Here is a 27810-nt window from a genome sequence, read left to right on the forward strand (position 1 = left end):
CATTTTAACTTCTTTCCATTTGTTTTAAATTACATTCTTAATGTTTTTAAATGCAAGCAATGTTTGTATTATTCATGAATGCCAATATTAAAATCTGATATGAGGTGAACATTGTTTTGCAAAGGTTGCAGAGTTTACGCTACATGTAATTGTTCATGGCACACCGCCACAGTAAAATAAAAGTCGCCACACCTTCAGAAGTTTTTTTCAAATATAATAGTTTTTGAGCCTCCATGTGTACATGACAAGACGGAGTTTTAGTTTCCGGCGCATCACACGGCACTGAAGTCACATGTGTGGCCTTTGTTATAGACTTGGCCATACAGTGGAGTAAAAAATGAGTGCTGTCAAAGAGGTGCAGATTCCTACGTTGGTGTTGTGATTGACTGTTTACAATATGAGTCTAATCAATATTAAACTAAATAAATTCACTAACCAACGGCATCTATGGTTGTTTATTTCCAACTGACATTACCTCAACATTGCACAGCATTTCCTGTCTGCACCTCGATACTGAGACTTCAAAGTAAAAGCATATATGGAACATTATTAATATTACAGCTGGTTCAGAGTGTAATATTCCGAGTTTAGTATTGGTTTATGTTATTAGTTTTAGTTTTCCTCCTCTTTGATTGTCTGGTTGTTTTTGAGTTCTGTCTTGTCTGGATCCCCGTTTAGTTGGTGTAATGTTTTGGTTTACCTTGTTAGTGTCATTAGCTTTTATTTCAGCTCGTGCCTGTTTAGTCTACTTTAGGTTTATTTTGTCTATCAGTCAGTGTGCTCCCTTAATTATTTCCACCCGTTTTTGTTAATTAGTCCCGCCCTGCTCTCCAGTTCTGTCGCCTATTTAAGCCTGCCTTTGTTTTCTGTTAGTTGCCGGAAAATCTCTTCTTGTCCCTGTTCGCAACCTCCCGGTAAGAGCCTTGCAGCCTCAGTTATTTTTCTCGTCCGTTTGCCAGTCTGTGCCTTAGCCGTTACCTGCCCTTATGTTTCCTGAGTTTGGTTAGTTTCTGTCTGGTTCTGTTGGTCTGCCTGAAGATTGCTTTTGTCCTTTGGATCCTGTCAATACAGACTTTTTTTTAGCATCAGCTCCGTGTTCGGCCTAACTTTGGATTCAACCCTAGCAATCATTACACAGAGGCTTTTTTTTTTTTTTTTTACAAACCCAGCTGCTCCAATATGTTGAGTTGCAAAGGAGAAAAAGCACTTCAAGGTCAGATGTTTTACACAGACACAATGTTGTTCATATTGCTTTTATTTTGAAGAATTCTGACTGGCTGATGTAGGTTTTACCTGTGTCGTACACTGCCCCCTACACACCTGGCATATTTAAAACAACGCTCAGAGGTGAATTTATACAGGTTTGTGTGGATAAAAACTTTTTCTAAAAACAATCTTGTGTGTACGATATTATTTTTCTAAACAATGTGGGGGAGATATTAATTTTTCAAAAGACCTTGCTACGTGTGTACAAGGCCTAGGTCAAGCCTTGCTTTATCTCTTATCCTCGATTTCTAAATTCTACTTTTGTGAAAGAGCCCTCTGGTTCATCTCAATCCTGTGTATAAATCTATTGTATGCAAAGGACCAGCTGTGACACATACAGTGAAGAGATAGGCCAACGAGACAAGTTCTAAGGGACTGTTTTAGCTTCACTTTGTTGGAAGAGCTCTGTGTTCCTTATAGAGAGGACAGCATCACAGACTGCAGCACGGATTATATTAACATCCGCATGGACAACACTGTGCCCCTCATGAAACTGAAGTGTTTTTCCAATAAGCCCTAGATCAACCCTGAAATAAAGGCTCTCAAACAGAAAAATTAGGAAAACAAGGAGGTACTACGAGGAAAGATCAGGGATGGAAAAACAGTTTCAGGTCACACACCAAACTCCCAGGCTGTAGGAAATTCAGGGCCGACCACAAGAGGACGGGTATGGAATTGTTCAACAAACCTTTTAGTTAAATAGGTCAGATAACCCTTTCACCATAACCAGTTACAAACTGACATGTATGCACATGTGAGCCAAAGTAGACCTCACCTCTTCCCTATACACTTATGCGCTACCACAAGCAACTACAACGGTGTATTTCTGAGTTGCAGCTGGGCTTCAGACACTATTCAATTTATTGTGGATTTTACTCAAACACATTTTGCTCCTAAACTGCGTTTCTGTGGACATTCGTATCGGTCCACACACAATGCCTCTTTTCTCTCGTGTCTGTTTTCGTTGTTTTCACCCTCCTCTTCTTCATTCTTTAATTATGTGGCATTGTTACTGCGCCACTCACTGGTGTGGCATAGGTATTACAATCTCTATTAAGGTTCCTCCGGCTTGGTGCGGTTTAATCTTTAAGCTTAAACCTATCTGTGCAGATACAGTATTCGGCTCTGTGTGGATGTAGCAAATGATCTGAACATGTTTTTCAACAGGTTCAAAAGACACTCTCCCCTTCCCCAGACCAGTCTCCCCTGTTGCAACCCCCCACATTTCTGATGACTGCCTGCTCTTCTTCCAGGAATTTCACACCACTCAGCTATCAGCAATCACCCATCATCCCACAGCCCCCTTCCCCACTACCATACAATCCAGGAAGCAAAAGGTTGCAGGTTTGGATGGCATTACCTTCAGGCTCCCGAGGTGCTGTGCAGATAAATTGTGTGGCATCATGGGATATATGTTCAACATAAGCCAGTAGCTACAGAAAGAACCATTACTCTGGAAGACCTCCTGTGTGGTGCCAGTGCCAAAAACCTGACCTCGAAGAATATGTTGGACCACTGGGAATTTCTTCTTTAGATCCACTTTGGATCTACCAGCCTGGGATTGAGGTGGATGATGTCATCAAGGCCTGCTGGCGGTGGTCAGAGGGTCTGATGGCACCGATGTATGGCAGCCTTGATTTTAACAGTCTGCCACTGACACCAGTGAACATCCAGGGAACTGACACTGAGTCTTATGATAACCTGGGTGTTCACCTAAACGATAAACTGGACCAGAGTCACAACACCGATTCTCTTCTTGGAAGAGCAGCAGACTCTACCTGCTTAGAAGGCTGAGATCCTTTTGAGTGCATGAGATGCTCCTTAAGACTTTTTTTTTCTCTGTCATGGCATCAGCCATCTTCTATTGTGTCGTTTGCTTGAGAAGTAGCTTGTCTACCGCTGAAAGGATGCGGGTAGATGAGCTAATCAGAAAAGCCGGTTCTGTTCTAAGATTACCCCTCGACCCATTGCATGTGCTGGAAGAAAGAAGGACTCTAGGAACAATAAAATTACTCTTGGACAATGTCTCCTATTCCAGCCATGAGGCAGATCACACCCCCAGCAGCTGTTAGACTTTATAACCATCACTCGCTCCATGTAAAATCAATGAGTTCATTGCATCCAAACGGTTGATTGCAGTTTTTTTTTTTTCTAAAAAAAAAATTTACACAGTCTTTTGCTGCTTTTTTACCGGGGAGTGGTGGCCTAGTGGTTAGAGCAGTGCACTTGCATTCTGAGAAGGCTGCAAGTACCCTGTTCGATCCCTGCAGACTGCCACCATGGGTCCCTGAGCAAGACTCTTAGCCCCAGATTTCTCTCTGGGCATCACTTAGTGTAGGCAGCCCACTGCTCCCTAATGGATGGGTTAAATGCAGAGACATAACTTCCCCTCTGTGGTACTATAAAGGGAGAACTATATCTATTATGTATACTGTATATAATAAACCATTCATTTTGTAAACTACTGAGTCATCCCTACTCAGTTTAACACTTCATTGAGTATGCAGTTTTTAATTACTGTACTACTGTTCTGTAGTTTTCCCTTATTTGCAGCTGAAACACCTGAATTTCCCCATTGTGGAAGAATAAAGGATTATTATAGTCTTCTGTTTTATGGGGACTTATCACTGATTTAGAATTTCTCAATACTTTATTTTCTGCAACATGCAGCGCTTTGTTCAGCTGGAGCTGCTTTTAAATTTGATGTTGAAATACACTTTCAGGTGACCTGACTATAATTATTTGCAATAAACAAAAGCTAAATCTGATATTGTGTGAGTGGGAGGCAATTGTCACGACTGCTCTTCTTAGTCTTTTGTTACTCAGGTTGAATTTAGATTGTTTATACTTGTCAAAGCATCAGCCTGATTTTCTTAAAAAACGAAATAACAGTCTAGGCTTGTTCAGTAATTTCCTAGAAGTTGCATCAACTGTTGCATTGGTACACATTCACTGATTTCTAATTCCCAGAGCTACCTTTTTAATTCTCCAAGTCTTTTAATTTTTTTAAAGCTAAGAAAAAATAGATGTCGTCTATCTTCCAATAGTTAGACATTGATATCTTCTTTATAGCCTTTTAAGACATTCAGATTCAGCCTTGGTAAGGCAAAATGATCAGCTCCTGGCATATTTTCTACCACTCTTAGGCATCAATAGATGTCAGTATAGATATTTTTTCACTTATACTTTTTGCTTAATCCACTTTTCTACTTTTATAGACCTTAAATGCACTTTGTTGTGTACTTTGAGTCTCTAGGAATGCACAAACTTTTTATGTAGTCTGTCCAGTTGCTGCATAGATGTCTTTATGTTCTTTTTGGGTAATAGCTTTCATGCCATTCATTTTTTCCTATTATGATTTTTTTTAACAATTACATCCCAGTATTTGCTGCAGAGCTGGACTTCCAGCTCGCAAATTTTGCAAAGTGTCAACGTCGACTCTGAGACAGGTTCAAGCACTTCTGTTATTAGCATCTTGCGACCAAAGTTAACCTGCAATCAATATCTGACAGTGTCAGATATTTCGAATGAATATACTATATCACACAGTGAGATGGCCGCTACGACCTACGTCTACTAATCAGAGCCTTTATGATATGGCTCCACAGGTTCCAAATGGTGCTGCTCCACAAATAAAGAAAAAAAAATCCTGTCAAGGATGGCCTGTCCTGTTTCTCTGGAGCATTTACCAAGACTGTGAACAGGTGAATCTTTATCAGCTGTGTGCATGTCAGATTGCACACCAGGCACAAACCAGTGAAAGGTTTTCTTAATGTTCTTTCATTGTTATAGCCTATACTGATAACTAATATGGCCCCTGCGTATTTTTTTCCTTCCTTTAGATTTTTTGTTGTGCGCCTGCAGTGAATTTGATGTGTTGAACTAAGAACATTTTGCCAAACTTATTATTTTTATTATTTATGAAGGGACATTGACATTTGATTAAACAGATCCATCCAAAGCAAACTGTTTAATGTATTACTGGACTATTTATTACACTTATTTGATTGTGATCTGGTTATTGATGGATTTGGGAATGGAGAGTAGAGCATGCAGCTGAACAGCTGATTTTATTTGTTTATATTGAATACAGCCAGTGTTTCAGATGGATGGCATATGCTGATGTGGCATACGCTGTGGAAGTCTCTAATTATCATAAACAATTTTGTAGTAGACAGCGATCGCTTAATGTGCACACATCAAACTTGACATCGTACCAAAGATTATTAGATTCATGTCACACAGTGTGTCATGGAATAGTGTTATCAGATTGCTAAAATCGCGCAGTGTAAGAAGGCCATAGTGGTGCCATCAGATTATCATGTAATGCAAATTAAGGTACACAAGACCAGCTGATAATTTAGATGAAGTTATTACCGGAGACCAGACCAAAAAGATGTCTGACAATTTTGAAGTTGCTGTAGGTTTTTCCTTTTAATCTGTTGGTCCTGATGATATATCAGTAATAATGACTATACCAGTAATTGAATCTCAAAAAGAAGTAGTTTTTGTTTTTTAAGAAAGAGCTGCAATGCTGAACAAACTTGAGATATCATCTTTTATCTAACAACAATGCATATTAATCAATTAATCATGTTAATACATTATTCATGGTTGTTTCAACTGTCTTAATACTTGTTTTAACATACAGGGCTCTAAACTAAACAAAGGAGCTGATTGCATTTTGTCATTAAGGTGACATTTTCTATTGTGTGCACTTTATAATTGTATCACTGTTTATGAGGGATACTTCTTCTTGGTTAATATAATGCATAATAGTGAAAATAAGAAAAAAATAACCTATTCTTGTATCATTACCAACTTCATTAGATTTTAACACAAAATCAAATCTTAAAATCTAAGAATTCATTCAGGGACTTAAGGTAGGTCTCAAAAAAAGTTAAAGAGGTGGGTTTTATTTGAATAAGACAAGCTGAGAAATCAATTATAGACATTGTTGAGGTCATAGTTTATCTTTTACACAATAAAGCAAGAAATCTTCCATATGCAGTTTGAGTTTAAGGGAAAAAGGTACATTTCTAAGTAGAGATGATTCATTGATGCTGAAATGATTTGTTGCAGCTGGGTTTGTGACGGAGCTAAATAACGCTAATATGGTAGTATTTCTAATGTACAATAAATAGCATTTCAGATTTTCTCTTCTGTTCAAGTAAAATATATTTAATGATATTATAATTTGCTCCTCTTTAGTTGATTTTTGATTCATTTAATCTAACCTGTAAAGGAACAGATACTGTCTCTTTTTCGGTGGATGTGAAGAGCCAACAGAAATCTAAGACACGGCCCTCGGTTTTAACGCAGAATTGACATGCTTTAGGGGACCATTAAAATGCAATGCATGTTAAAACTGTTTTTTTTTTTTAGGATGAGAGTTGGGGGAAGTTAAATAAATCAATGCACCTCTATAAATTAGAATAACATTAAAACGTTATTTATTTATCTAATGAAATTCCAAAGGCTGAACTCGTAGAGTATTGACTATTTAAATGAAGAACTGGGTCATATCATATATTTTGGGTACATTTAGAAGCTGCTAGAGTAACCCTAATAAAACATACTCAGAACAGTATTGGATAAAAGTATTTAAAATAAGTAGTGTTATAGTGAAAAACCTTGTGGGTTCCACAGTTACAGCGCAAAAAGTAAGATACTACAAAAATAAAAAGTGTGCACTTTGAATAAAACAATTGCTTTCCCGATTTGTGGTTAAGTCACTGTTGTTTTCAATCTCTTCTTTTTTGTTACTATACCACTAACAGCTCATTGTGGAGCATGTAGACGTGAGAAAATTTCCCAACTGGAGCTATTGCACAAGTGGCATCCTCTCACGGCACTATGCTGTAATTCACTGAGTTCCTGAGAGCAACCTACCCTTTCACAAATGTATGTAGAAGCAGGCCCAGTGTTATACACCTGTGGATCTGGAAGTGCTTCATAAAACTCATTTCCATTTAGATGTTGAACTGTGAATATTAATTCAGTCATTTTATCCTGGGTGAGCTGAATTTACAACAATACTGAATATATCAGGTTTTAAAAGTGCATCTTGTACTCAGGTTTACTGTGACTCTGTACCTTTAAGTCCTAACCTTGCAGGTACATTTGTAAAAGATAAGTATAGCCTTGCAGTTCAGGATGAAAGAAGACAATAAGGATACTGTACGGAACCTTCTGAGGCAATGCATTTAAAGTTCCAGTCTCATTTCTAATTCATGCCAGATTAATGTTACTAATTACAAAACGGTCTTTGCTGTCTCATAGGGCATTCTTATCTAAGTCGGCAGTGTCTGTCAGCATAACTGAGTGACAAACGGTGACTGAACACAGTGAAAGACACCTGGGGAAATTTAATTCTACTTTGATTGATAAAGGTGCCTCTTGCTGCTACAAATAACAATAAGGAGGGGGTAGTGATAGTTGTCATGGCTTTGTCACAACATACACACTAATTGCCACTGAAAAATTAGAGGTTGCATCTTTGGCCTGATATGTTTTAACACAGTATAATGGTTACACTGAGTCAGCAGTCCTTAAATTCTGTCCAGCAAATATACCCAATGTTTTATCCCATAAAATGTATAATTGCCAGTCAAAAAAGCATGTCACAAGCTGCAGGAAGTTGTTCATTTGAAATCTGACTTTTTAGATGTCATTCTCTGAGATATTATTTTGTAATGTTGACTTTTAGAATATGCATTATGGTACCAAGAGTCAGATATTTCCCATATTGTGTCATTGATTTGCATCCTGCTTTATTTTGCATTATTTTCTGCTTGGCTTAATTTTGGATTTCACATGCAAAATAAGAGTCTAACATGGTTCCACGTGGAGACTATTCCAGGTCTCATGGAAAATGGTGATTAGGAATGCAGGATGACTCCTGCATTTGGAGAACAATATGGCTGATCTGAATAATATTGTGGCTAATATCTATTTGTGCATATTGTGACTAGTGTTTCAAGCATGCAAGAGCATCCACATTTACATGTTGATGGTATTCAACTGAATTGTGAAGGCTGCATACTTGTAAATACAAATAATGAGGGATGAGTGTTAGATGATCTAAAGTTGCCTTCGAGCTTCAGAATAATTCTGTGTCCACCCGTATGAAACTGATTTGTAAAAGTCCAGGTAACAGATAAATATGTTTTCTTTTATCAATTTAGCAGCAGTAGCAGTGAAACTTATAGACCTAAAGACTTTGTTGTTAATATTTTTGTGAATGCAAGCAATAAAAAGATGGCCAGAGAGTAGTTTACAACTTCAGAAAAAAAACTAAATTAATAACTCCCTTTAAAGTTTTAAAATGTCATACACACTGCAACATTGCCCCATACACTTTTTGTCTTAATGTTTTGAAAAAGAGGCACTCTTGTCTCAAGGTCTGCAGCTGAGTATAGAGATACGGTTCGAAGCTTTTGTTTGGTTTAAAAACCAAACAGAACCCCCAAAAGGAGGGAAACTATCAAGGGTTTAGATTTTTGATAAATAATTAGATTGTCTCTGTACAATAGATTTCATCTACCGGCAACTGAGTCATTATGTTTTCTTTATAGAGGACAAACCTACTGTAGTATTTTCAGCAGATGTGCACGTATAACACTTCAACCCCCTTCCATAATAAGTGCGATACTAAATGTCATATCATAGGGAAAATGGGAACAATTAGAGATCTGCCCCCTTTAAAGTTTAAATACAGTTTTCCAAGAAAATATCAAAATCCCCAGAAATGTTGAAACATTTTCATCTCTACCATTTGTGTGACCTGCAAATAACTTTATCTGATTTATTTATTTTAGCATTATTGTGTCATTTTATGCATGATTTTAATAAAGTTACCAGATATACATTAACATTTGTAATTTATGTCTCATTTAAATCTATTTTAATAAATAGAGGTGTAAATCAATTGTATTTAGAACGTATTTCATATTACATATCTATAAAAACCGTTTGTTTTTCGTGTGTTTTTGTTGTTTTTCCTTTTGCTGAGTAATTTTAATTATTTATTTTAGCTGTTTTATTTCAATATATTTCATTTTAGAAGTTTTTGCATCTCAATTTTACTGTATCATTTTATTATATTTAATAGGGTATGAAACATCTATTTATTTTAGCAAGTATCAATAATTGTAAGAGGATTTGTTTAATTCTATTTAACTATATGCTTAGTGCAATTGTTTTATCTCTCCCCTTTAACAGATTTTATACTGCAATTAATATTTTGGATTGTAATTATACTGTGGAAATCATCTGGAGGCTTTTTTCTTAACACAAGCTGTTGAATTATTTAATCTCCTCTGACAATATCTTTTCCTCAGTTCAAGTCAAATTCCTTTGGTTTTGAAGTCTACCATTGTACTTCCCCTCCTTAAAGGTGGGACCCACCTAATTCGAATAGCTACATGCCGATATCCAAGCTGTCTGTGTCGGCCAAGGTACTGGAGTCTTTAGTTAAAGAACAACTGAAATACTTCTTAACTTCAAATAATATTTTAAATAAATTACAGTCTATGTTTAGAGCAATACACATTACTACTTACAGCTACTTCAAAACTATTAAAATGTTTTATTGGTTTTGTAGATAGAAAGCAACACTATGCAACTCTTTTTATTGATTTTTTAAAAGCCTTTAATACAGTTGAACATGAAAAATGCTGAAAAGGCTCTTTAACGTTGGGCTTTCTCAGCAATCGCTTGAATAAATAAAAACTACTTTTTTACTTCACCATGTGTGGAAGCAGAAGAGCTTTCTTCCACTTGTCTCCAAGTATCCAAGCATGTTCCAAAAGGCTCTATTTTAGGATAATCCTAGGTCTCCTTCTTTTTATAATTTATATTAACAGATTAAAAAAATGTGCCACACGCTCATTTTCAGTTTTATGTCGATGATACTGTCTCATTTTGTGCTGCCAATACAGTAAATATTGCTTTTGAAAAGCTACAACAGCTCCAATAATCCTGACAAATCTAAAGTAATGTTGTTTTCTAATGCTAAGACTATACCTAATTTACAGTTTTTGCAGCCCATTATTATTTTTCAAAGCTCTCACATTGATGTATCTCAGTATCTCAGTATCAATATTTATGTTTTATTACAGATGAATCTCTGGCCTTTTTTCACAACATTCAGCAGCTGGTAAAAAAAAAAGTTGAAGCTGCAGTTGGGTTCTTATTTCAGAATTAGATCTTGTGTATCTTTTGGGGCTAGGAAGTGTTTTACTGCTGCCATCTTGTTTTGCCCATCTTAGACTATGGTGACATGATTTACATGCACACACCTCTCTGTCATATGTTGGATTTTGTATATCACATGTTTGTCACTGGTCTTGGAGCCTTTACCACCATCTTCTGTATACATGTGTTGGATGGACTCCCTTAGTCACCCGCAGACTATGTCACTGGAATAATTTTATTTACAAAACCACCGTGGGATTTCTTCCTCTTTATCCTTTTTCTTTTTTGTTAGGAAATCTTCAGAAGGTTATTTACCACACTTCGATAAATTAATTTTAATTTTAATTTGGAATCAACTGCAGAATGATTTGAGGCTGCAGGAGTTGGTACCCTTTAATGTTTTTAAGACCATAATTGATCAATTTGTCAATAAGTAATTTGTTTGTAACTGTTTTGAGTAATATCAAATTGTATTTTAGTCCCATCTTTACTTGTATGGGTGTGTTTCTTCTCTGTTATTTTTCTTCTTTTATTTTTCTATTACGTATTTTAATTGTGGCTTATTATCAATCGTTTTATGACTGGTAATGCCTGTGTGCTGCTGGTGTTCTTGGTCAGGTCTCGCTTGAAAATTAAAGTTAAATGAAGATTATTGTAATTTTATAATAAAACTATTTAACTTTTTTATGTAATTTCATTAAGTGTTTTTTGGTTTTAAATCCTAATAGGAATAGTTTATTATTTTATTTTCACAGGTATGTATTTTAGAAGATTTTACTTAGTTTTATCCTAATGTATTAAATGGTATTAAAGTAGCAGTAGGTAACTTTTGTGTTTTTTTTAACATATTTCAAATTTCTTAGCTAAGTCCATGATTTTTTCAAATCTGCCTGCTGCAGCTTTAACTATTAAAGGTATTAACTGTGAAACATTTAAATTTTTTCCATTTGACTACGTGTCTATAACTTTTGCAAGTGGGGTTTTTTCGGTTCATGTTACGCTATCCTTTTACTTTTCCTAAATATCACACCAATACAATTTAGTCGCCAGAAAAGCCAAACCTCCTTGGTTTCATGCATGACGTCTCTCCAGCTAGAAAACATAAATCAATGATTGCAACTTCGTAAAATGTGGTTCATTTCCTGATATTTACAACAAGCGTACTAGTAAGGTCAAACAGTGGAGCAAGGTTAAATGATAAGGTCTTTCATCCAACAAGAAAAAAACACATCCTTGCATTACAGTATTTCATGATGATCTGAACTGAAGCTTGCAGCACAGGACTGTTTCCAAAGGGCCAGTCTGACATCAAAAAGGATATGATCACAAATGACAGGCAACATTTCAAGTTTAACCCACTTGTGGACTTCATGTACTCTGCTGTGCTTCAGGCAGAAAAAAAATCCCCCCAACTGAAAAAAAATATGCAGGTAGCAAAAGGGTGAACTTGATAAAATGATGAACACAAATAATTATTTGCCATACTTACGCTGTTGTACTGCAAATAGGTGTCAGATTATTATACATGATAATACTGGTGTTTTTGCTTTGCTCTCCTCTTAGATACACAGCAGTGGCAATGCCAATGCTGTACAACACACGCTACAGCTCCAGGAGACGAGTCACCGTAATGATCTCTGTTGTCTGGGTTCTCTCCTTTGCCATATCATGTCCCCTGCTGTTTGGCCTCAATAACACAGGTAAGAGGGAGTTCAATATAAATTTGCTCGACAGTCACTGAAATATTTTTAGTTTGTTTGACTTACTCAGGCAGCTGTGGTGCTAAATGAAATCGTGTATGAACAGTTCCACTCTATAAACAAACGCTGGTGCCAGGTAGCCATCTAAGGCAAAATCCGGTATAATTTTTTACAGACTTTTCCTTTAGTCATAAAAAAATGGGAAATGCCAGGAAACTTATGGTTCACACAAGCTCTGGCTTAAGTTCTGTAAGCTTTGGTCCTTTAGGTTGCTTATTCCACTGAGGAGATTTGATGTAACACTTAAAACAGAAAAGTTAAAGCAGCTCTGATAAAGGGACTGTTTGAAAGATGTTAACTTGTTTTTTTTCCCATCCCATCACACCATTACATGCTTTTCCCTTTGAGAGCCAAGCAGTGATTGAAGAAGCCAGTGTAAGATAGAGGAGGCATCAACTCAAAATTGCTGAAGCAGTGCAGATTGGGTCCACAGTTTAATATATATATATATATATATATATATATATATATATATATATATATATATATATATATATATATATATATATATATATATAATACACACCATATTGCCAAAAGTATTCCCTCACTTTTTCCCATTCTTAATCTATAGAATTTAATATCAATCTGTCAATATACCAATCTGTATAATCTGACCCAATCTGTATAATCTGATTGAATTTGACTTTGGAAAGTGCCTTGAGATGACATTGAATTAAATTGAATTGAATATGGTCCACCCTTTGCTGTAACGGCTTCATCTCTTCTGTGAAGGCTGTCTAAATGACTGTGGAGTGTGTTTATAGGATTATTTTTTTTACCATTCTTCCAGACGCACATTAGTGAAGTCATACACTTGTTTTGGACGAGAAAGCCTGGCGCTCAGTCTCCACTCTGATTCATCCCAAAGGTGTTTATCGAGTTGTGGTCAGACAAGTTAAGGTCTTGCACACCAAACCCTCTCATCCATGTCTCTATCAGCCTTGCTTTGTGCACTGGTGCACATTCGTTTTGGAAGAGGAAGGGGCCATCTCCAAACTGTTCCCACAAAGTTGGGAGCATGGAGTTGTCCAAAATCTCTTGGTCTGCTGAAGCATTCAGAGTTTGTTTTACCTAGAACTAAGGGCCTAAGCCTAACTCCTGTAAGAAAACCCCAGACAAGAATTCCCCCTCCACCAAACTTTACTTCTGGCAACCGCCAAACTCAGACTCGTCCATCAGACTGTCAGCTGAAAAAGCATGACTGCGCCTCTACTGCTCACTACTCCAGTGGCAGTGGGGGTTACACCGCTGCATCCAACCCTTTGCATTGCACTTGGTGATGTGTGGCTAGGATGCAATCGCTCAGCCATGAAAATCCATTCCACGAAGCTCTCCACACACTGATTTTGAGCTAATCTGAAGGTTACATCGTGTTTGGAGGTATGAAGCGATTGACTCTGCAAAAATCTGCCGCCCTCTAAGCACTTGTTAAAAAGATAGCATGCACAGGTAAAGGTTAGGTGCATCTCCATTTAGGCAGTAATAAACAATTAAGGTTCAGTGATGTGTACAACAGTATCACTCATGGATAAGGCATTTTAATTAAACAGGTACTGAACACATTTAATTTGGAGTAGTTCAAAGCTCGTGTTTTACAGAGGTTTTAAAAATTTGCAGGATAAACATCAGGCCAAATATTAAATTTATTGCTGGTTTTAGCCCTTTGTATTGGTTTAAAATCTTAAAAGATGCTTAAAAAATTTTCAAATCCATACTGCATATTTTATAACATTTTGTAATTTTTATTTTATTTTGCAATTAATGACATCCAGTAAGTTTATAATAAAGATAAGTCATCAGTTAAGTCAGTGATTCAGCAAAAAGTTATTTTACTGTAGTTTTTTTTTTTTTTTTTTTTTTTTACCTTTGGCATACTTTTAAAAAGCTGTAAAATAAAAACATTAAGGCTGTGCCTGATGAGACCAACAATTTTTCAACATTTGGTTAAAACATTTGGTTAAAATAGAAACGTTTTCATCCACACAAACCTGCACAATTTCACCACTGAGCGTTATTTCAAACCTGCCAGATGCACAGGGGGCAGTGTACTGCTAAGTTGAAACCTTTGTTGGCCAGTCAGACTCTTTTAAAATAATGGCGATGTTGAACGGCATCGTTTCCCTTTTTTTTTGGGAGAGAGTAAGAAAGCTGACCTTCAAGAGCTGTTTGTCCTTTCCACCTCAACATATTAAAGCAGCTGCGCTTGTAGAAACAATAACTCAAAAAGCCTCTGAACCAACTACAATGTTTGTAATATGCTTTTACTTTGACGTCTCGATACTGAAGTGAGGACAGGAAATGCTGTGCAGTGGCGAGGTAATGTCAGTTTGAACTAAACGACCAGAGATGCCATAGATTAGCAGGAATTTGTCCAGTTAAACATTGATTCGACACATATTGTAAACAGTCAGTTACAACACCAATTTTGAAATCAGCACCTCTCTTATTGCATTCATCTTTCCTCCACTGCATGGCTAAGTCTGTAACAATGGTCGCACGTGTGACGTCAGCGCTGTGTTATGCGCCGGACCCTAAATGTTTGTATTGTCACGTACACATGCTGGCTCAAAGACTGAGTTTTTAGAAATTACCACTTTGGCCAGAGGTTTTTATGATTATTTGTTTTTAGAGATGTAAAACGGAGTTTAAGTTTGGATGAAAAGGCTAACCACCTAAAAATATATTTGTTTTCCCAGACAACCAGCTATGTGTGAACTAGACCTTACTCATTGTTAATGCAATGGAGCACAGACAGCAGTTCTCATTAATAAAGGGAGCCATGACTTGTTATTATTGTTATCAGTAGTCCAGTGATCCCGTGTGCAAGCAACAGATTTTGATATAAAAGATCTAATTCCTGAAATAAAGAAATGAACCCTGACCAAGGAACTAAAATGGCTTTGTAATACAAGTTAAGAGTTGTTGGGTTGGCATTATCTCAACATTTGGCATTGTGAATGACCTCTGAGTGAGGTGAGTGTTTAAAAAGTGATAACATTTTTTATATTTATTTCAAGTTGTCAAAACCAAAGCAACTCCTGTTTCAAGCCAAACTTGGCATCTTCTTTTCAAAACAAGCAGCTTGAAGTTTTTAATCACCCTGGGCTTATCTCCACAGCAACCCGTGATGCATCTCTCTGTGTCATCGCCAACCCGGCCTTTGTGGTGTACTCCTCCATCGTGTCCTTCTACGTACCCTTCATCATTACACTACTGGTTTATGTGCAAATTTATGTGGTCCTGAGGAAGCGCAGAAAACGTGTGAATACAAAGCCAAAGCGGCGTGTATTTCAGCCCGCTGACACAGACGTGGCAACTTCATTGAGGGTGAGCGGCTTCAAAATTATGAATCCCGTTTATAGCCTGGCATCTTTATGGATTCAATATGAATGATTTATCTCTTTGTTACACTAGGGCTCTTTATTTTTATGTACAATTTTATAGTGCAACATTTTGTCAGCACATTTCTTAAAGTAAACATGCGGGTACAGAAAATTCCCCGCATTTTGAAATGATATGCCTTTGCAAATCAATATTTTTTTTCTAGCCCAATTATATCTGACAGTTTTACAGCAGGCATTGTTCTACAGCTGGCATTTTGTTAAATTGCAACATGTCACAAAAAGAAAAACATGAAGCGGAACAGGATTGATTTTGTTGTTTCTTTTTTTACACAAGATCCTAAAAATGTGTATAAAAGGAACCTTTCCCACAATACTTATGGCATTTTAAGTGTTTCAATGCAAAAAGAAATAACATTTTAAATATGCATTAACTGCTACATTTTATGATGACCATCCAAATGACCAAAATACGTCAATATGAGAAAACTCACAGGTACCTTTGTTGGGAGTAAAACTCATAATCTACGGCAGAATATTGCTTACGCTCTGCATAAAATGATGCTTATGCAGAGCCTCATATTGGTCTACCAGTCGAAAAATGGAAGAACACTGATTGGTCTTTACAATAATGTTTGAGAAGTTGAGCATGATTAAAGGTTCACTTACGATTTTGGTGTTTAGATTAAAATTTAATTTAACAATTTATACAACTTATTACTCAATGAAATTCATTTGGGTTTCAAATAAATGATAGATCTTTTAGTTGTTGGACAGAAACTTTTTCCCCCTCGTAATGCTTGTGGTATCCCATCTGACCTCACATGCAGCAATATTTGTCTTTATGTTCTTAGACAGCCCTTTAGTTAGTTGTTTTGACATTTATCCCCCTCCTGGCCTTACACAGCCATTTCTGTTGCAGGATAAATGCACTCATCCAGAGGATGTGAGGTTGTGCACCATGATTGTGAAGTCCAATGGAAGCTTACCTGCCAACAAGAAAAAAGTGGTAGATACTTTTTTCAGTTACCTCTTTAAAATCATTTCAGCCTTTTTTTTCTTCAATATTCTTATTTTTATGAAAGCACAAGAGTTGCAACTAAGAACTATTTTGAAAAAGCCAACAAATTGTCAATATTTTCCCAATTTGCTGATGAGTCAACATAAAAAAAAGAATCAAGCTCCAGCTTCTGTCGGCCTACTTGCTATGTTAAGGAACGTTTTATGTATCTCTCTCTGATTAGTCGGTGTTATGATATAAATATTTTTTTAATGACTTATAGTTTTACAGAAATTAATATTATTTGGTTCATTGGCCAAATTCAGAATTGTTTGAGGGTTTGCAGCTAACAGGTTACATAAAAGCAGTTTAAATAGATACATGGAAGGATGAATAAAAGGATTTTATACACGTTCCACATTAATGCCATTTTCGGAGATTACTGCTGTCTCAAAATTATTCAATCACCAAGGTAAAATTATTTGTCAAAGCAATCATTTTCAATCAGGTGTGCTTTCAGGTTTAAGACAGAGCAGCTCAAATATCTATGCTGCATAGATATAAGAAAACTTTCTAAAACTTTCAGAGAAGAGATCCTTGCCTTGTACAAAAAAGGAAATGATACAGAAAGAGACCAAAGGCCCTGGAAGTTCCTAGAAATTAAAGGCACAATTTACCAATTTAAAGTTAAAGAAATAGTAGCTTCAACAGCTTCACGTGCAGAAAGAGGAAGCTGTCAATGGCTGGCATTAGACTTTAGGAAAAGTCTGATGGAGAAAACTCTGATGGAGAAAACCTGCAACAAGAATCTGTGCCAGCAGCTACAGAAGTTTCAGTTTCCACAGAAAGGTACATACTAAACACTGAAGGACTACATGCCAGAACTAAAAGCCATATATACACCACTACTGACCCAAAAGAACATGGCGAGTCAACTCCAATCTGCTCACAACTATATCAATAAGATAAAGTGGCTGCGGGGTTCTTTGGAGCGATGAATTCAAACAGAAACATTTCAAGCTGATGGATGAGCAGCTTGAGTTGAGGAAGTAGAAAAAAGAATGCACTAAAGATAACGTCCTAGCTACGATGAGACATGGTGGTAGCTCAGTGATGCTCTGAGGCCTTGTGGCTTCCTATGCCACTGGAAAAGTGCAAAGTGTGGGGAGGAAGATGTATTCAATCATGTTTCAGGAAATTCTGGTAGAAAATATATTTAAAGCCTGGTTCACACTGCATGATTTTAAAATTGTCGACTGATTTTCAAAACTTGAAAGACCACACACATAACGATAAACAATCTTGGATAGAACAAGTTTGTTATGAGGTTGTGGCACACCCTACACAACAGGAATATCTCATAGGATAATTTCATCTGGCTAATTATCTGGCTAATTATCCTGCTGTGAGAACCCGGCCTACGAAAGCTGACATTTGTGTGTCATCAGACCGTCAACCAGGACAATGAATGCAAACATATCCCAAAATCTACCAAGGTTTGTTTTCAAGAGAGTTCCTGGATGATACAAGACAGGCCATAATAGTTGACGGACTCTACTAAAATCTTAGGTGGGATTTAAAATGAACTGAGGATTTTGCAAACGAGGGGTGAGAGGTGTAAGATTCCTTAGGAAGGCCGTAAGAATCTGGTGTTTGGCTATGATTCACGACTACAGCAGATCAATTTTGCAAAAGGGTGCTACTGTGGTCATTCAAAGTCACTTTTTGTGTTTAATTTAAAGAAACCACTTGTAATGCTAGCTGTGCTGAGCTATTTACATTTTTTGAATTGTTAATGCAAACACCCACAGCTTTGTATTTTTTTCCCCACAAAACCTAATTTGCAGCGGTTCAATAACTGCAAGTGCAAAATTGTAAGGTAATAAAATTAAACATTAACTCTGTTGTTTTCAACTGGTTATAAATTGTACCTGATTAATGGGACCTTGAATACATTTTTCAAAAAAAAAAAAGAAACAATTTAAGCAATATATCTTGTAAAACATATGATCTGAAAAAAGTCTGAAGCTAAACTTGGTTGGTTCACATTAAACTGAGACTTAGGTTTACACAAACAGAACAGGAGAAAACATTTTATTTCAAATGTCTCCCTTTTCTTCCATTGAGAATTGACATACTGTTTTGCTTGTGTTGGACTTCAGATTTTCATCAAAGAGGCAGCCACTGACGGGGATGATTTGGAGCTGGATGAGCTAAACAATAGCGGCAGCAGCCAGAGGCAAAGACATCAGACGCACAATGCTCTGGGAGACACTCCGGCCACCAGCCACCAGCAGCTAATGCCCAACAAGGCCAATGCTAGCCCCACCTCCACGCCTCCCACACCCCCTGAGGACGGCCACAAAGCAGAAAAAAATGGCGAGCCTAAGGAGGTCCGGGCTAACCCAGCACCAGTTGTAGCCAAAGCCTTCCAGACACAGACCTTACCTAATGGCAAGACTCAAACATCTGTCAAAAACATGAGCAAGAGGAAGATCTCCCAACAGAAGGAGAAGAAAGCTACTCAAATGTTAGCCATTGTCCTCGGTATGCTCAGTATTTAACATTTCTTTTAAGCTTTTTATTTTGGGTTAACATTTTTGTGTAGACCTTACAAGTCTTTTGGCATTGAGAACACAAATGCATAACAATCGTCTCCAGCTTGATTCGTCAGAGAACAAAACTCTGTTTCACTGCTGCGGGTTTGTGTTTGATCGTTAAATAGTTTCTTTATTGAGATTTCACAAGAGTCTTAAAAAGCTATTCTTTCATGTTCAGGTGTTAATTGTGTTAGAATCAGAGTGTCAGACTGTGCATGAGGGAGAACAGTCAGTGTTAAATAGCTCAGCTTTTAAAAAGATTTGAAAATATTTTTTTTAAAAAGTTGTTCTTAGCATATAATATTTATGAGAACAATAAGCATTGTTAGCCTCACTCACAGCAGTCCTTTGTGCATTAGTGTATAGATATAAGGCCCTTAAGTTAACTGTGAGATTTCTGACAGATTGCCAAGATTTCCCAGTCCTGCATACCCCATGACAGACACAAATGGGCTCTTCAAAGGGATGAAAAAGAGCAACTTTGCTGTAATGTATTCAGCTTACCAGGTGTCTTACTCCCTGCTGTGTCAGCTTGAATGAACAGTCAACATCCGTCCTCAGAAAATAGTTTCCTTTACTTCCCTGGTATTTGGTTTTAAACACCTCGATGTATCTAAAAATATCTAACATTTGATTTAAATCTTTGTGCCACGGTAAATCATCTTCCACATTGAAGGACGGTGCATTCACTGATTGGAAATTATCACATTCTGTTATGTTTCTGATCAGCCAATCAGTGATCAGGCCTGGTCAAGCATAAAATGGTCAGATTCCAGTCATCAGGTAATTTCATGGTGCATCTTTAGTTATCATCAGAGCATCAAACCAGGAACTGTCCAATGAATTGATATGGATTAGTGCCAGTAACAGTTATTTTTTATTGGTGGTATAAAAACAGTTTAAGCAATTCAGAACAATAGCATCTCAGCCTCTAAGTGGAAGGCCATGTAAATTCAGTTGATTCTGTGGATCAAAGTGAGCAGAAGTCACACCAACTTTCTGGTGTCAATAGTTACAAATCTTGAAAACGCTGATGTCCTTCACGTTGGCTCAATAACAGTAGAGATCTTCATGGAATCAGTGACAAATTCTAATTGATGGTTTGGAAATACATTGGCTAGGAGAGTCCAGGACAACTGCACTTCTCTCACTGCATTGTATTAAGTACAACAAGATGTCCATCAACTGAAGTTGTACAAGAGCAGAAAAAGCGAAGGCCCAAGCAGAGTACTCAGAAGCAAACAAACAAGCAAAGAAGAGTATCAGATCAGACAAGAGAAAGTACATCGGCAACCAGGCAACAGCAGCAGAAGAAGCAGCAAGAGGAAACAACATGAAGTAATTATATGACACAACTAAGAAGCTGGCTGGAAGGTACAGTAAACCTGAAAGACCAGTAAAGGACATAGAAGGAAGGCCAATCAGGGGGGACGAGCGGTAAAGAAGCAAATGGGTAGAGCACTTTGAATAACTTTTGAACAGGCCAGTCCCACAGAACCCAATATTTCAGTGGAGGCGCAGAAGTTAGACGTAGGCGCGATAGCAGATATGCTATATCCGCTCTTCAAGATTTGGGAAGAGCAGCAAGTGCCAGCGGACTGGAAGACCCTGTTGATGCACAACTTTGCAACCAACAGGCTGGTTTTCGCAAGGCTCACTCTTGCATAGACCCGATGGCAACACCGTGTATCATAGTTGAGCAGTCGATAGAATAGAACTCATCCCTGTACATCAACTTCGTTGATTACAAAAAAACATTTGATAGTGTGCACCGTGAAGCCCTCTGGAAGCTCCTCCGGCATTATGGGGTGCCCACTAAGATTGTCAGCAAATTCGTATAAGGGACTGAGCTGCAAAGTCGTCCACAGAGAATAGCTAACAGAAGCTTTCCAAATAAGAACCGGCGTAAGACAAGGCTGCTTGCGTTCACCATTTCTCCTTCTCCTCGCGATCGACTCATGAAGTCTGCAACAGACCAGAGGCAGTATAGAATCCACTGGACACCTTGGAAGCAGCTGGATGAATTGGAGTTTGCCAACAACCTGGCCCTCCTGTCGCACACCCAGCAGCAGATGCAGGAAAAGGCAATAAATGTGGCAGATACTTTAGTACGTATAGGCCTCAACATCCACAAAGTTAAGAGCAAGATCCTCAAGACAAATGCAACCAGCAAAACCCAATTACATTGGACAACGAAGCACTTGAGGAGGTGGATGCCTTTATTTACCTCGGCGGTGTCATCAACAAGCGACGTAGCACAAATGTAGACGTCAAAGCACGGATCGGAAAGGCCCAGGCAGCATTCGTACAAGTCCGGAACATCTGGAGCTCAAAGGAACTGTCAGAGAAGACCAAAATCAGAATCTTCAACTCCGAAATCAAGGCAGTTCTTCTATATGGAGCAGAAACGTGGAGGACCACAGTTGCAACAACCAAGAAATTACAGGTATTCATTAACAGCTGCCTGCATAAAATACTCTGCATCCACTGGCCAGAAACCATCAGCAACAATGAGCTATGACAGAAAACAAACCAGCTGTCTGAAATCAAGAAACAGCGCAGGGCATTGATAGAGCACACATTACGGAAATCAGCAGACAACACCACCAGACAAGCTCTAAGATGGACCCCACAAGGAAAACGGAAAAGAGGCTATACAAGAAGCACTTGGCGCCAAAACCTTGAGGCCAACAACAAGTCTATGGGAATGACATGGGACCAACTGGAGAAGAAGGCACAGGGCAGAGACACATGCAGATCCCTTGTCGGCGGCCTATGCCCCAGGAGGGGTAATAGGCGATAACTAAATAACTATTGTATTAAGTGTAACGTTTTTATGCAGGGAGGATTATATTGTGAGGTTGTTTTTTAGGTGTTGGACTTAGCCCTTTATTTTTCAGTGAAATTATATCTCAATGCTTCAACATACATTGATATTTTAGACAATTTAATTCTCCTTACTTTGAGAAAGCAGTTTAGGAATGGTCCCTACCTTCTTCCAACATGTCTGCACACCATTGCACAAAGCAAGGTCCATAAAGACATAGATGATTCCAGTTATGATTGAACTGGAGATGAATAAGAGAAGAGATCGTGAGTTAGGCCTTCTTGCCCAACAAGAATGGTTGACTGTTGCCATGAACATCGTCCAAAACCCAGTGAAAAGCTTTCCGAGAGGAATTTTAGCTGCAAATACGGGTACGAAATTATATTAAGAAGTGGATGTTCCTCAAGTTCGTAGGCATGTGAATGCAAATGACCAAATATTTTGATGCTTGCCTAAGTTTAAATAAATGCAAATAATTATTTATTAATTGAAATAAAATGTGTTCAAGTTTGTTTTATTTAAATAACAGTCCTGTGGCTATGTTTAATGTTCTTATTTAATTGTTTATGCTTTTTTTTGTAACTGTGACTGTGCTGGTTTGACTTTTGAGTTTGAATAAATACTTTATTAGTTATTTTAAGGGACATTTCACCAAAAAGACATCATACTAAATTCCATGTCTTAGGCAACTCTACAATCTGTAAGTGTAACATTGTTTTTCCTAACTTGATGAAACTTTGTGATTTCAGTATTAACAAGTATAATACTAAATAATATATTTTTATATATAATTAAACTGCTCTAATCAAACCTTAATGGACCACTGCTTGAAGCTGACCAGCAAAAAAACTATTTTGTTCTAATCAACAACAGGGCATTTTTCGCAGTGAGTTGCTCTACATTTTGTCCAACTTTCCAACATTTAATTGGCTGCCTGGAAGAAATCGGATAATGATGCAAGAAACTGTAATGATTTTCGTATTCAGAGACCAACTCGTTGGTTTGCAAACCCATATTCGGGTCTAATATACAGTAAGAGCTTGACTCTTCTCTGTTTTCACTCACCTTTACTCTCACATTTACATTTTTTCTCTCTTATCTCCTCAGGTGTATTCATCATATGTTGGCTGCCATTTTTCATCACGCATATCTTGAACACCCACTGCACCAAATGCAAGGTCCCTGCTGGGATGTACAACGCTTTTACTTGGCTGGGCTATGTGAACAGTGCTGTAAATCCTATCATATACACCACCTTTAATATCGAGTTCAGGAAGGCATTCATTAAAATCCTGCACTGCTAAGCTGCTGCATCCTTTACAGATCAGACTGAGGGAAAAGGCATAAAAAAAGGTCTTGCAAATACCTCGTCCTGCAAAAGGAAAATGCACCACATGGGGAGAAAACTGAAAAGTTGCTAAAAAACTGGCTATATCGTCTTGGAAGGGACATTGACTCTATGTGTGTGTATGTTTGAGTTGTTTGTGGAGTCCTGTTCTCCAGATAACTGAATGTAAAACAAGAAAAGTCTGTAACAATGATCTGTTTATGGAGAAAAAAAATAATACTATTCTCTTAAGTCATTGTGTGTGTTATGTAAGGAGCCATTTGTGTATACCAAACACATGTAAGTAGCATACTGCTATTTATTGTTTGTGTACTTTATGTTTTAATTATGGAACAGATATGACTTCAGTATTCATTGCAGTATTGAGATCTGATCCTACTCTTAAAATGTCTCACGGGTTGGGAATGTGTGTCCAAGAGATTTATTTTCTGTAAGATTTGACAATGCCAATGTTACCAATTTTGCATTTTATAAATTAATCTGTTATCAAAGACATATTTTAATGAATTAGAATATCATTGAGACATTCATTTATTTAATTCAGTTAAAAAGTGAAACTTATAAATTCATTATATGTAGAGTAATTCATTTCAAGTCTTTATTTCTGTTCATTTTGATGAAAACCCAATAGTAATTTACTATGAACATTACAATATTACCTAAACCCAATAAAATGATTTTAAAAAAACAAAATTGCTGGCTTACTGAAAAATATGTCCATGTACTATGTAGTATTTTGAATAATTTGTCTGGTCAGTTTAAGACAGGTTTAAGTGAATCAAATAAAGTGATACCCTGCTTATTAAAACAAATATCAGTACCTTCGGGAGTGTGGGGAGCTGGAAAAGTCCTGCTGGAAAATGAAGTCTCCATAAAGCTTGTCAGCAGAGGGAAGCATAAAGTATTTCCTGGTAGATGGCTGATCTGACTTTGGAGTTATTAAAACACAGTGGACCAACACCAGCAGATGACATGGCTCCCTAAATCATCACCAACTGTGGAAACTTCACACTGGATCTCGAGCAACTTGAATTCTGTGCCAGTCTTCATTCAGACTCTGGGAGTTTATCTAAAAAGAGGACTTTGAAACACTAAACATTGGGTCCAGTCTTCTGTTTATGTCCCCCACTGTGAGATCAGGCCCTGGCCCTGAAAGGCTAGTACTTTCTCTGTACTAACTTTGACCTGAGCTAGAGTGGGGGTGGGGGGGCTGCTTTTGCCAGGATAATTAACACCAACAGTGAGTTAAAATGTGGTTCTCCCTGTTTAAAATTCTGGAGCTAGTTATGTTTTTAATCTGCCTTGTTTGATATAAACTCTATTTAGCGTTGAGAAAAAAAATATTGTTTGTTGTCTTAAAACCTTATTTTGACATCAGCCGTCACAAAGTGTTACCGGGTCAATGTGGTGCTTGGGCTACACCTACAACTCATTTTATGTTTTTCTGCGCTTAATTTTATTGGTTTTCTGTCCAGTGCTTTTTGATGTTTTGTCTGTGAAAGGTGCCTAATAGATAAACTTTACTTACTTACCTACAGCCAATATTTTCCGCTGGAACACCAATCCACATAAGTTCTCAAATGTCATTTGTCTTTTAATTTTGCTAAGTGATGTTTATATATATGGCAGTAAATTTTGTCATTCATTCCTGTTTTGGAACACAGGGCTGTTGATCGAGAGTAACATTATGATGAAATTAAGATGTTGATTTTAGGGCATCTGTTTGCACGAAAACTGAGAAAAACTATATATTTCGTGAAGTTAAACTGTCTCCATATACTACGACCCTCCACAAACTTCATGAAAACCAAAACAGTTCTTTTATACTGTAGAACCAGTTCAAAACTGGCTCTAGCACCAACGCTTTGGTGAAACCACCACTTTGGTGGAAAAAACCCTACCTATTTTTTGTTTGCCTTTTTCTAACATTTTTTTCTTTCCACTCATCTTTCCTTGGGCATGCTTGGATATAGCAATACATGGACATAACAAAAGAAACCTTGTATTAAAACCCCTTTTTTATTGGTCTTATGTATTCTTAAAAGTTTTGAGGAACAAAATTTTGGGTTTTCATTGGTTGTAATCCATAATGATCAAAATTAATAGAAATAAATGTTTGAGGTTATTTTACTCTTCACATAATGGCATAATAAAATTAAATCAAAGTTTTTTATTGAAATTCTGATTAATAGTTTCATTATATTTTATTAATTGAGGTGCATGTATTATCATTATGAATATTTTTATTTCATTTCCTGTATTTGTACATAGATTTTGAAACACCTTATCTGTGAATATATGCCTGCAATGAAAATGTGATGCATGCTACACAGCTCCTCTACTTGACTTTTCAAGAAATGTATGTTACAAAAATAGCAAAAGATCTCCAATAAATGAAAATAAAATGTATAGTTAAGTGCCATAAAAATGTCACCGAGTATTTTATGTGTCAATATAAGCTGAGTTATAACTTTAACATGTCAATACTTAATGGTTTGCGTTTGTAGCTGGCTTTGCATTGCTGCAGTTGAGTTGTTTGATGACAAACTAATGACCTGTGTGTGGAGTCTGCAGCTTCCAGGTTTAATTATTTGGATGTGTGTAAGCCCCAAAGCTGCTCCCCAGAGGATTTGCAAGTGAGAATGAGGTTAAGTCGATGCAACGGAAGCAAAAGCTGCTGCAATAAATCACTGAATGTTGTTTGGAGTGACAAATTTGCAATATATGCAGCACAGTCTTAACGACATTATCAATAAGAGCCAAAATGTATTTAAACGGCCCTAAGCAAATATACATGGCAAAATTGAAGATGTTGGGATATTACAATATTTTACACATACTTATGAAAATCGACCAAAAGTCGAGTCAGATACATACAGATGGATGTGTTTTTTAAAACTTATGATAAACCAATTTCAGTCCTTTGCCTCTTTTGAGCCATGCATGGACACCTGAAGTCACCTATATACTGATGATTGGTAAATCGGTGATGGTAAGGTCTTAAGCGCCTACAACAAAGTATCCCTATCTTTAGCTTTGAGAAGACATATTTGTAATATTTCAGACTGTTATTTTCTCCTGAGATTGCTTTGGAAGTTCTGTTCTGGTTTCTTAACCAAGTGAGGGGTGCTTGACATGAATAAGAAGTTAATCATAACCTAAAACTTACCATTTTCTCCAATAAGATGCAATGCTGTATCTCAAAAGTTGAGCTAGGATCTAGGAACTATGTGTCACTCGACTTGAATGTGGTTGCAAACTGTAAAGCAAGGGGGATTTGCCCTTTGTTATAGCGTTAACTACAACTAGAAATACAAGCTAATATTGCATTTCATCCTTTTTATGTCTAAAGAAATATGTATATATTTAATACATTTTGGTGTTGCCCTTTATTCTGATGATGCACACTTGTTGAATTCATACATTTCTCAATTTTTACCCCTATTTATTACCCAGCTGTTAAAAACATTTCATATCCATGGTCTAAACATTTGTGCAACAGCTTCTTTTTCTTGGTAGTAAAGTATATAGATACATTTTGCAGATAAATAATCATGAAGGTGCCCAAATCTTCCATTTGTGACTATTTTTTCTGAAGATTTTATACTATATATTTTATTTCACACCCAGTTTCCAGTTTCAACCAGGCCACCCACATAAAAGGGATATTTTAAAAGAATATGGCTCCAGCTCAAACCAAACTATGTCCCGTTTATGGTATAAACACATTTCTTGATAGTAGACTAATTTGTACATCGTAGAAATTACTTTAAATCACCAGTTGTCAAAAGAGGTTCTAACTGAAACCAAGGATACAAAATGGCTCATTGTAGGTACAAAACAGCTACATACAGATGGCTATATGTTTTAGTCCATGAAAAAGTCGGGTTCAAGCTCAAATATTAGCAATAGTTCACACATTTTACACCCAGAATGGCTTCAGAGACATCAGAAATTCTTAGGCTTATTCATGGGCTTTAGCGCAGTTAAGAAGTGCTGTTTTTCTATCTTTGCTTTGTGCCTGTATGTTATTCTACCAGTTGCTAAAATAGCAGAGGAAAAAAGGCACGCTTTAGGTTTTTCAAAACACTAGAATGTATAATGTCTGCAGTTCCATCAAAAGCAGTCTGAATAAGGTCTTTAGCTGGAGCAAAGTTCTAAGGAAAATGTTTCATAATAATAGGAAAACAGGCAGGGTGGCAGGTTTTTTCTTTCTCTCTCTTTGCATGCATGGTTTTCTAAAGCTAGATAGTTTCTTTTAAGAAGACCTAAGACTTTCTAAGAAATGTTAATTATTGTTAAAGAGTGAAAATCAGAATCAGCTTTTTTGTCAGATACGTGTACACATACAAGAAATTTGCCTCTGGATTGCACAATGCTCACGGTTTCCTTACTTATGCAATATTACAATAATACAATAATGCAAAAACAAAACAGTGTATAGTATAGAGAACATAGATAAACATG

At 37.0% G+C, this 27810-nt stretch overlaps 1 protein-coding gene across 3 annotated transcripts in view; it reads left to right on the plus strand.

Annotated features, from left to right (window-relative positions):
- drd2a (dopamine receptor D2a) overlaps positions 1–24262 on the plus strand; it is a 92720-nt gene extending 68458 nt beyond the window's left edge. For all 3 annotated transcript variants that reach the window (XM_036149929.1, XM_021319250.2, XM_036149928.1), the window contains 5 exons: positions 12028–12164; positions 15346–15554; positions 16491–16577; positions 18731–19115; positions 23103–24262. In XM_036149929.1, coding sequence (XP_036005822.1) covers positions 12028–12164; positions 15346–15554; positions 16491–16577; positions 18731–19115; positions 23103–23299 — 1015 coding nt within the window. In that variant the 3' untranslated portion in view covers positions 23300–24262. The remainder of the gene's footprint in view (positions 1–12027; positions 12165–15345; positions 15555–16490; positions 16578–18730; positions 19116–23102) is intronic.
- Positions 24263–27810: the final 3548 nt, after the last annotated feature.

Source organism: Fundulus heteroclitus, chromosome 18 (assembly GCF_011125445.2).
Source record: "Fundulus heteroclitus isolate FHET01 chromosome 18, MU-UCD_Fhet_4.1, whole genome shotgun sequence".
Lineage (NCBI taxonomy): Eukaryota > Metazoa > Chordata > Actinopteri > Cyprinodontiformes > Fundulidae > Fundulus > Fundulus heteroclitus.